Genomic DNA, 10,716 nt, shown 5'->3' with positions numbered 1-10,716 from the left:
TCAGATTTATGACACGGACATTTAATAAAAATTCTGCTGAAAGAAATAATACATTAACACATGTAAGAGACATACAGTACATGTATGATGAGAAACAAAAAATATAAATTTAAAATACACAATCAATTGTCCACATTTAGCAAGTTCATAAGTGTGGGAATAAAAGATCAATTTGTTCTGAGCAGTTAAAGTCAGAGCCCAGGTGGAAGGAGCTCAAATTCACTGAGCAGGGGCAGGTCAGGACAGACCTTTCTTGACTTCAGTTTTCTTCAAAAGGTTTGAAACACGTTGAGCATCAAATTCAACCTTGGTGATGGTCATGCTGGTGAAACAGGGTAAAAACCATGTAGTTCATCAGCCAGCTCTCTGTGTTAAAACCATCAGTCTTCACTGTGCTTTTGGAGAGATTACCTCTGTCCTGCAGCCTCACCCTAGTTTTCATTCTGCTCCATGGACATTTCTAGAACTTGGTGCACCTTTGAGTTTTTCCTGATACTTGAATCTTCTCTAATGTCAGACCTGATTTCCCTCTTCACAGGCTCGCTGCCCTGTGGTGAAGCAGTGTACTTGTGGCAGGTTGGCTCTTCTGTGATTTGTTTACCCAAGGCTCACTACCTGAATAAACTTGAATGGGTTTTGTAAGAATCACCATTTCCCTGTAGAAAGATGTATAACTGCAGAGCACAGCTGTGAGTCTGGCTGACTGGTCGCAGGTGTAACAGGCCAGACCAGCCGGTGCAAGAAGAACAGACCCTGACTGGCAGCACTGAGCTTTCTCCCTCTGCAGTGCTGTCCTGCAGGTGGGTGTGAGGAGCAGTGCTGAGCTCAGGCGAGCCCAGAGAAGGATCCACAGCAGCCTCGTACGCCTCTCTGATTGAACCCGGGTTATACTGTTACAAGCTGGGCAGTTGACATACTGGGAGAAGTTATTCAAAGACTTTCTCGGGCTGCAGTGGTTAAAATCACCCAGGATCAAATTAGGTGTGTGGGGAGACAGAGATTTAACAGAGTCACATTACAAGGGCTGTTTACTGTCGTTGTATCATTTGCTTTGGGGAATGTACACAACGGTTATGGACATCTGGGGGAATTCTCTGGGCAGACGAAAAGGTCTCCCCGATACTGAGAGCAAGTCAATATCAGGCAGACAGAGCCTCTCTCGCACTGTGACAATGCTGATACACTCCCAGAGAGTTCTGTCTCAGTCCAGCATGAGCAGGACGCCAAACCCATCAAAGGTCGCACAACCTCACAGTGAGTGTCTGTGGGTGTTGGTGACACTGAGTGACAGTGGGAGTCAGCAAGTGTTGGTGGGAGTGAGTGACAGTGGGAGTTGAGTGGGTGTCTATGGGTGACAGTGGGTGACAGTGGGTGGGAGTGGGTATCAGTGGGTGACAGTGGGAGTGAGTGTTCCTGCTCTCTTCAGGTCTGGGTCCTGCCATCAGTCAGACTCCTTCTTGAGCTGAGCTTCTTCTGGGCTTCGCTCTTCTTCAGGGGGGTTGGAGTCTCTCTGTAACAGAAAGAGACACTTTCACTGGACTGCAGTCTGTCTGTGAGGGACTGTCAATGGAACAGTGTCTACAAACCCACAGGGGATAAGAGAGCCACACACTCCAGTCCTGTGTCAAACACAACAAGACAGGGCCTTGATATGTTGTTATGAGGTTTTATCAGATATTGTTAACAGTGGCTATTTCATTAGAATAGTATGAACAATTATAACAGGTTTTTACTCAGAGTGGTAGTTTTGGAATATAATAAACAGAGGTGATTTATGAAAGCACCCTCAGGTCCAGATACAAAGTAAAGGAGACGCTAATAACTGCTAATTAAAGATGTGTGTGATTCACAGCCTGGACATCTGGAGCAGCAACAACTCAAGAGCCTTTAGCAAGAGAAGAGTCTGGTGTTAAATACCTCCTGCGTGGCCCCATCAGAGCCCAGTGAAGGCTTGAGCTCCAGTTCCTCAGGGGGACCTGTGTCCTGGACAATCACACAGGGGCATCAGGAACAACACCAGCCAACAGCTTATTATTCATTTATTCATCTGTTGTTAGTATTACTGTTATTATTATGATTATTATTATTCTACAGCCCTGCCTGTGTGCTGTGACAATATTCACACCTTGATCAGTGACGTCAGCTTCATCAACAGGTGAGTGAAACAGTCCTGTAACTCACCTTTCTTGTCCTCCTGTCCATAAAGTCTCCTACAGACTGCTGCCCCTCATTCCGATTGTCTTTTCCTGCTTTTATTGTGATTTTGTTCTCTTTTCCTTGTGTTGAGATTGTTCTTCCAAGCTCAACATTGTAGACTCCTCATGCAGCTCTTTCCTCTCTCCCATCACAAGACAAAGCTAAACGGAGTTATTCCTTTTGTTCTTTAATGCAGCCACAAGCCTACCATATAAAAATGTCATTCTGTTCAGGCTGGATCAAGTCCCTCATTGAAACTGTCAGCCCAGGTGTCCTCACTGAGATACAGAGGACGACTGAAACAGTCTTTGGAAATTTCACTGCACACTGACTTTCGATTTCCCTGATGCAGAACTTTCCCAGGCATCAGCCCTGGACAAACAGGATCCAGTTTTATCAAGTGCAAACTTATAACACTCATCAGTATAAATGCCTCTCAGCTTTCTGGACTCAGCTGCTATTGGTCTTTTTGTCAGTCCTATTAATAATAATAATAATAATAATAATAATAATAATAATAATAATAAACTTTATTTTATATTAAGAGCAGGACAGAAGAAATTGAGAAGTATACCTGCTGTTTTTGCAATGATTTCCGTAATGTGGATAATTTTCCCTTAATCCTGTAAAACATAAGTGTTATTTTTAGTTTTTCATACATATATATTGCATTAATTTAATGTTGAAGACTTTTTTATACAGTACTTAAATGTTTTTGCTTCAGAAGGGCATGCTTGCTGAAGTTTAAACACAGTTGAAGAGAGGTGGATTATTTCTAGAACTTAATTAGAATGACTTTACACATTATTACCCTCTGTGAAAATGCAAACGGATGATACATAACAGACTTTATACTCATTTATATTAATAATACTTCAGGTTTTGAGATGACTGGCAACTCCTTTTTTTTGTTACCTTTGCATGTTAATAAAAACACATAAGTAAAAAACCACAGTTGAAATTCTTTCCTGACACTTTTCAGAATACATTCTGCTTTGTTTATAACAGCTTGAAATCTAATTTCCTGTACATACATATTCAAAGTAAGAAATATTTGGATTTTTACTTACCCGGGTTTGTTATTCTTATCTGGAGAGGAACAAGAACAAGTTTAGACAAACTACACATACTGTACCCTTCATTTTAAAATCATCAAAAAGAGAAAAAACAAAGATGTTGTAATCTTAAGGTTACCTAAGAAAAATTATTCAAGTCTGTAAGGAAAAACATTGGTGTCACAGAGTTAATGAGATACATATATACATAGATATACATATACCTGTACCTGTACTTCATCCCCACAATTGTGATGAGTCAACAGAGCTGAGCAGTACAGTACCTGTACATACTGTATACAGCAGCACATATAGAGTACAACACCACCCAGTTTGGACAAGAGCATTATCCAGCCTGAGGTTGTGTTGAGATTAACAGAGACTGATAAATCAAGTGTCTCCTTCAGCTGTGACACTTCCTTTGTTACAAGACGAGTATGTCTTTCTGTATGAGTCACACCCAATTCTGTTTTCACACAACGTCACACCAGTATTCCCAGGAACAGGTCAGAGCTGTGAATGGTGATGTAAATAAGTTCCCAAGCACTGCTGATGTAATGCACAATGCTAAAAACAACTGATGTGATGAGTTTCTGGTAACATGATTATTTTTGTGTGAATTGACTGCAGTGTTTTCACCCAAGCGCCCGAGCTTCAGTTTAAAGGTATAATATAACAGCAAATGTCGCACTGGGGTGAAACACAGCAGCGCTAATTAATAGCCTCTGTAAAGTCAACAGAAACCTGAATAAAAGTGTTGTGCCTGAATGGACACGCTGCTTCATTCCTGAAGTGCAACACTGACAACAGGAAACCGAGACAAACTTCCTGCAGAGGGTCTTATCTCTCACCAGACCGGCTGCTGTCTGGTATATCTACTGTATATATCTTCCAGTTTATCTCATTTCTGGGCCTCAGTACCTCTAGGAAACTACAGCAGGAACCTGCCTGTGTCCCTGGCTGTCAGACTCTGCGATGTTCCAGACTTGCTGTGATCAGTTCAATTAAGGAAGGACCTTCTGTGAAGAGGTACCTGTAGGGTGAGGGTGTTTAAAACCCTTTAGTGATCCAGGCACCCAGAGCCAATTTCCACCTGGAATATTCTCCCCTCAATACAACAGAGGCCTGGTTCATGTCTTACACTGAAGCGAACCCCTGGGGCATTAAGTGAAAACAACCACATTTCTTTTATCTCTTACTGTGTCCTCTCAGAAGACAAAAAAAATCCAGAAAAAAAAGCAAAAAAAACAGCAGGCATTTTTTTTTTCTGGCTTCAAATATCAATTTTTCAGAAGCTGGTGATCAAATGAAACAATCAAAAATTTTACCTCAGAATTCATTACTTCACTTTGTTTCAATTACTCAAGATCACTTTATTGGCCATATACAATTTCTTGCATGAGGAATGTGTCTTTTCACAGATCCCAGCTTGCTTTTCATGAGACGCTGGGGGTCAGGGCGCAGGGTCAGCCATTTATACAGCACCCCTGGAGCAGTTGGGGTTCAGGGCCTTGCTCAGGGGCCCAACAGAGTAGGATTCCTCTGCCAGCTGTGGGATTTGAACCAGCAACCTCCCAGTCACAGGCGCAGATCCTGAGCCACAGAGCCACTGCTCCACTTAGATAGCACAGTTTATTTCACTGGGAACAACAGCATCCAAGAACTGAATGCCTTGTAAATGCCTGGAATTCTTGGTGAGACAGGTTGACCTGCTTGGTCAGTGGGCAGCCTCCTGCCCACAGCATGAGGAGACTCGAACCCCATTCAGAAGGAGACAAGCTGTAGGGCAGAGCTGGGTGACTGACTTGTTTATCCCTCCTGATCTCCTGTTACTGGAAAAGCTTCCAGTAAGGGTATCAGTTGAGTGAAATTGTAAATACTCAACTTCTTTACAAATCTCACATGTATTTGATTATCTTGCATAACTGTGTCAATGAAATCCTTTCCTAGAATGTACCAACAGCTGCTTGTATTTTTACCACAGATGTTAAAACACCCTTCAGTTTTCTCCTGCTCTGTCTCTGTCCTCCATTACTACTGTATAAAGGATAACTGCTAGAACTCAGGACTGAGATACTCACAGTATTTATACATCAGACGAACAGCACAGCAGATCACAAAGAGGGATTCACAGGGCACGACCACCAAGCGAAGATCTTTCACAGCTCCGTAGCCTTTAGCTGGAATTCAAGACATTGATACTGATAAACAAGCAAGTGGTGGCAGAACGTCTGAGATTATTATTTTACTGACTCTTTTTAAAACTACTGACACTGCTATCACATTATATGGCGATACTGGTGTAGTGATAAAAGGTAAAAAACATACCACAGGCACTAAACGGCACATTTTAACAGCCAGAAGTGTTAAGAAATTGATTTGGTCTGCGTGCTCTAAGTTTACTTTGGCTTATGAAAACAACTGTTTATCAGTAATAATATTAGAACTTTCTTCAGAATATTTCCACACTCTGGGAGTGACTCTTCACAACAAGCTCATCATGTCAGTTAAAGGCCAAAGGATCTCCACTCCACCGGCTACAAAGAAACTAATCATTCATGTCCTTCACTGCTGATCCTAAACATGTTCAGTAGATTGATCAGTTCAAACTTTTTCTTTTTTTCTTATTATTTAATTCCTTTTTTTTTCATTCCTGTCTGGTGAGTATGATGACATTAATAAATAAATAAAAGAGTTTGCAATAAACGTTTTGTGGAGAGATGAAACCAAGACAAAATAAATTTAAATAATAAAGGTTTATCTAAAGTTGAAGGTGAGGAGGAAGATGAAGGTGTGGAGAGAGTTGAGGATGAGGAAGAAGATGAAGGTGTGGTGTGAGTTTAAGGTGAGGAGGAAGATGAAGGTATGGTGAGAGTTGAGGGTGAGGAGGAAGATGAAGGTGTGGTGACAGTTGAAGATGAAGGTGTGATGAAGGAAAGGAAGTGCAGGTGCTCTAGAGAGCAGCACCTCATCAGTAAGAGTGGTGGAGGCAGTGTCCTGGCCTGGGCCTGGAACTGGCTCTCCTCTTGACTGATGATGAAGGAATGGATTCTGACAGGGACACAAACATCAGGTCTGCTGATGGAGAAGAAAACCCTTCAGTATTTCTAGAGCTGAGCTCCTTCATGCAGGATCACAGTGACCCAGAGCACACAGGCAGATCAGAGCAGAAGACTCTCGGACTGAACAAGACTGAAATCCAGTAGATCCTGAAGTCTCCCACCCCAGGAAACAGCAAGAACTGGAAGCAGCTTCAGCAGAGGCTTGCAGAGCAGCTCAGTGATCACATACAGAGCTGGGGGAGCTCATGGGTCCCAGACTTCATGCAGGTCTTGTCTCAGAGGGATCTGCAGACACACTCTGACTTCACTCTCTGACACTGTGGGCATGGAATTTCCCCAGATTTACTATAATCATCCATATTGATCTCATGATCAAAATGTGACTTTTTGAATTTAAAGCAAAAATAACTTTGACTTTGCTGTCCCCATGCTTTTATAAGACACAGTAAGTCAAGCGTTAGCAGTTTCTAGAGAAAAAAGAATCGCGGTGAGTTCTACCTGCTTTGCATTTTTCCTGTTTATATGATATACTGTACAGTAGAGATACACTGCTGCATGAATTCTGAAATATTAAGAACAGCTGGGAGATTTATAAACAAACAGAACACAACAACACTTAGATGTCTGTATGAAATGCATGTACAGTATGTGTAAGAGGTTAAGAAAAGTCTTTTAGTTTATCTCACTGTATACAGTATATACTGTAGTGTGTTAGACCTCATTATTAATATTTTCACTAGGAATAACAACACCCAGGAATTAAGTGCACTAACAGGATTCTGGGTTCTTCTCTGAAAATCTGTCTGAACCCGCTGGGCTGAGGGCTGACCTCCTGGCCAGAGGACGAGTGAGTCTGGACCCCCCTGCAGAGTGAGGGGTGACCCGGGGGCAGCTGCAGAGGGGGAGATGGGGTGGAGGAGGGAGGCAGAAAGACGTAGCAAGGGAGAGAAAGGGATCATGTACTCATGTATTTATAGTGTTTTAGGAAAGGACATGACGTCAGGAGTGATTTCTCATTTCTGACAATAGAGTCTGATTGAACTTGGCTATTGTCATCCCTCCCGAAACTCACTTTCACTAGGAATAAGAAAGGAACATATGTGAGAATGCTGTTTGTTGATGACAGCTCAGCATTCAATACCATTGTGCCCTCAGAGCTTGTCATCAAGCTCCAGGACCTGGGACTGAACACCTCCCTCTGTAACTGGATCCTGGACTACTTGACAGAACGTCCGCAGGTGGCAAGGGTGGGTACCAACATATCCTCTACCCTGACTCTAAACACTGGATCCCCCCAAGGCTGTGTGCTTAGCCCTGTCCTCTACTCCTTATTTACCCATGACTGTGTCACCAGTCATTACTCAAACTCCATCATTCAGCTTGCGGACGATACAACAGTCATCGGTTTGATCACAGATGGTGAGGAGTCTGTGTACATGCAGCATGGTGCCAGGAGAACAGCCTCTCTCTGAACATCAGTAACGCTCAGGAGATGATCGTGGACTATAGGAAACACCAGGGAGGAGATCACACACCTATCTACATCAATGAGACTGCAGTGGAGAGGGTCAGCAGTCTTAAATTTCTGGGAGTTAACGTTACAGAGGACTTAACCTGGACCCACCACACCAACACCGTGGTCAGACCAGCACGGCAGCGCCTATTCTCTCTCCGCAGGCTAAAGAAGTTCGGCATGCCGTCACATATCCAGGCCTTCACTTCTACAGGTGCACTGTTGAGAGCATCCTGACTGGCTGCATCACTGCCTGGTCTGGGAGCTGCTCCGCCCGGGATCGCAGAGCACTGCAGAGGCTGGTGAAGTCAGCGCAGCTCATCACCGGCTGTGAGCTACCAAGCATCCAGGACATCTACTCAGCTGGACGTCTGAAGAAGGCCAGGTCCATTCTCAAGGACCCCAGTCATCCCAGTCACAAACTGTTTTCCCTTCTACCGTCCAGTAAACGGTACCGAAGCATTCGGTCCAAGTCCAACAGACTACAGAACAGCTTCTACCTCCAGGCAATAAGACTGCTAAACAGCCAACCTGCAGCTCCTTCAGCAAATCACCTGTAACGGCTACATGGACACAGTTTTCACTGTATTCAGCATAACTGCACTACTTGTATATATTGCACACACCATGGACACACAGCAGCTCGACTCATATTGAGTTTTATTCCATTTCTGTAACATTATTATCCATTATTATGTAACCTTATTTTCGTAACCTTAATTTTGTGATTTTTGTGATTTTATTTATTTTTGTGATTCTTGTGATTCTTGTTTTTTGTGAGCTTGCAGAAAAGACATTTCATTTCCAGCAACTACCTGCTGCATGCTGTATTATTGTGCATTTGATAAATAAACTTTGATTTGATTGATTTGAATAACAACACCCAGGAACTAAGAGCACTGAAAGGATTATGGAGTGGTTAGTCACAATGTGGTTTAGCCCGCTTGGCTGAAGGCTGCCCTCCTGGCCAGAGGACCCCAAACCACCTGGGCAGAATGAGGGAAAGTGTAGAGAAGCGGAGAGGAGTGTTCTGTGATGCACAGCTTGAACTGTGGGTTGTTGCAGCAGTTGGAGAGAAAAGCTGGAGGAGTGCTTGTTCAAGGACATCTGTATAGATCTGCTGTATATAAGGGAGGCTGTTTGCTTCATGAGACAGGAATGAGCTGATGAGCTGCTGAGGAGGCTTCAGTCCGGAAGGAACAGCCAGAATTGCTCAGCAGCAAATCCAGACTTTGAAAGAACTTGATCTTGCAGATATTACAGAGAAATCAGCTCTTGGGAAGACAAGATAAATTGCTGAAAGAGCAGAACTCCTATAATTGAGCTTAAGTAAATGTATTGATGATAAATGAGCAGTGTACTAAAGACTGATTTGATTGGGTGATGTACAGTGAGTCCTGTGGGTCGTTGCAGCAGTTGGATAGATGAAGAAAAGTTAACAGCTCATGTTACATAGAGAATAGTGGATGGATCATTATTGTCACTTACTTGCTTTCAGAATTAAATCTGTTGCGAGTGCAGTGGAATTCACTAAAGGCAATCCAAGGATCCCCAAGAAGAAGATCCACATTAAAACATCTGAAAAGCAGAAAGATGTTGTTATTGAAGAGTGTCTGAGCAAATGGGTTTTACAGGATGAGCTCACAGCTGTCCAGGGCTGAGTTTCTGCTGTGACTGTGAGGAGTGTAGAACACGGTGAGAACAGCAGGGAGGGGTGGAGGAGAACAGGACAGATGAGCCAGATGTGTCACAGGGTCAGTCTGAAGGAGGACATGAGGGGCTCTGGGACACTAAGCAGCAGGAAGTCAGAATGTGAACTGAAACTGCAACATTCACACACAACTACTTAGAAGAAACATTTGATCACAAACTGTTTAAAATAATACTTGTATAATTCCTACTGTACCATCTTCATCTTCCTCTGTAAAGACTGTCCCGACAGCCAGAATCCAGAGAAACAGGACTTCACACATGAGTGCAGGTCCCCCTGTAATCATAATTAATAATCACTGTAATTACCTGAGAGTCACAGCAGATGTGCACCCAGAGTATCCTTCAGAGAAACAAAATTTCACACTCAAATTTTCAGCAGATCCTACATGCTAATTTGATTCATGATTCAGTTCAAACAAGCTTCATCGGCATGATGTCACACCAGTGTGCTCAAGCAAACAGGACAGGAGTTTATAGAATATCAGCACTAAAATACTACCAGACATGTTGCTCTACTGACTGAAAACATCTTTCTTTCAGATTGTTTGTACACATTATTGTGTTTCTCAGTGAGTCACTCTTGTTTGGTTAATTTACACTTCTGGATGTCTGTTGGTGTAGGAAGTTTCTGATCAGTCTGTTTGAAATGACACATTTTCAAGGGGACCCCCCTGAAATGGGGGGACCCTGCTGGGCACTATGATGTCAAGAAGCACAAATGTGAGCTCCTCAATTTGTGTTTCCTAATCTTAATCATTATTTTTCCTCGTTTCACCCCTCAATTCTGCAAATCGTCTTGGTGTTATCTAGTCATGTTTTACTTGATTTGATCTCTGTGTGACTTCTCATCACTCCTGGCTCATGCAACAGAACAGAAGCAGGTGGCCTGTGACCTCCGCCCTCACCAGCGTCAGGCAGCTGTTTAACCCTGGTGCTGCAGCTCTCATGGCGGCTACAGTCCTCAGAAACTGGACTTCACTCATTCGCTCAGTGTTTGACTGGCCTACTGCCACTTGTCAAGAGGAGAGCTCTTCAGTTCTACAGCCCAAAGACAGATGAAAGACTCAATGATCTTGGAAAGAGCACTAATGACTGGTCATCTTCAGTTGTGTTGTTGGAGTCGAAGGTACATGAGCTCTGCATGAGATGTATTGATTTGGAGGGGAGGCTGAGGTAT

At 43.1% G+C, this 10,716-nt stretch overlaps 1 protein-coding gene across 7 annotated transcripts in view; it reads right to left on the bottom strand.

The window, feature by feature from the left end:
• LOC148645807 (uncharacterized) overlaps nucleotides 1-10,716 on the bottom strand; it is a 31,154-nt gene continuing 20,438 nt past the window's right edge. For 2 of the 7 annotated variants that reach the window (XM_088611402.1, XM_088611404.1), the window contains 6 exons: nucleotides 9,733-9,813; nucleotides 9,315-9,404; nucleotides 5,333-5,431; nucleotides 3,267-3,285; nucleotides 2,741-2,819; nucleotides 2,262-2,681 (listed from right to left, as the gene is read on the bottom strand). In XM_088611402.1, the coding sequence (XP_088467528.1) occupies nucleotides 2,514-2,681; nucleotides 2,741-2,819; nucleotides 3,267-3,285; nucleotides 5,333-5,431; nucleotides 9,315-9,404; nucleotides 9,733-9,813 (536 nt within the window). In that variant the 3' untranslated portion in view covers nucleotides 2,262-2,513. Of the gene's footprint in view, nucleotides 1,511-1,917; nucleotides 1,984-2,261; nucleotides 2,682-2,740; nucleotides 2,820-3,266; nucleotides 3,286-5,313; nucleotides 5,432-9,314; nucleotides 9,405-9,732; nucleotides 9,814-10,716 lie in introns of those variants that run through there. The other 5 variants (XM_088611405.1, XM_088611406.1, XM_088611407.1 and 2 more) reach the window with 5 other exon arrangements.

The sequence above is a fragment of the Lepisosteus platostomus genome, chromosome 18, assembly GCF_059453375.1.
Source record: "Lepisosteus platostomus isolate fLepPlt1 chromosome 18, fLepPlt1.hap1, whole genome shotgun sequence".
Classification (NCBI taxonomy): domain Eukaryota; kingdom Metazoa; phylum Chordata; class Actinopteri; order Semionotiformes; family Lepisosteidae; genus Lepisosteus; species Lepisosteus platostomus.
This window is presented reverse-complemented; position numbering and strand designations above follow the sequence as displayed.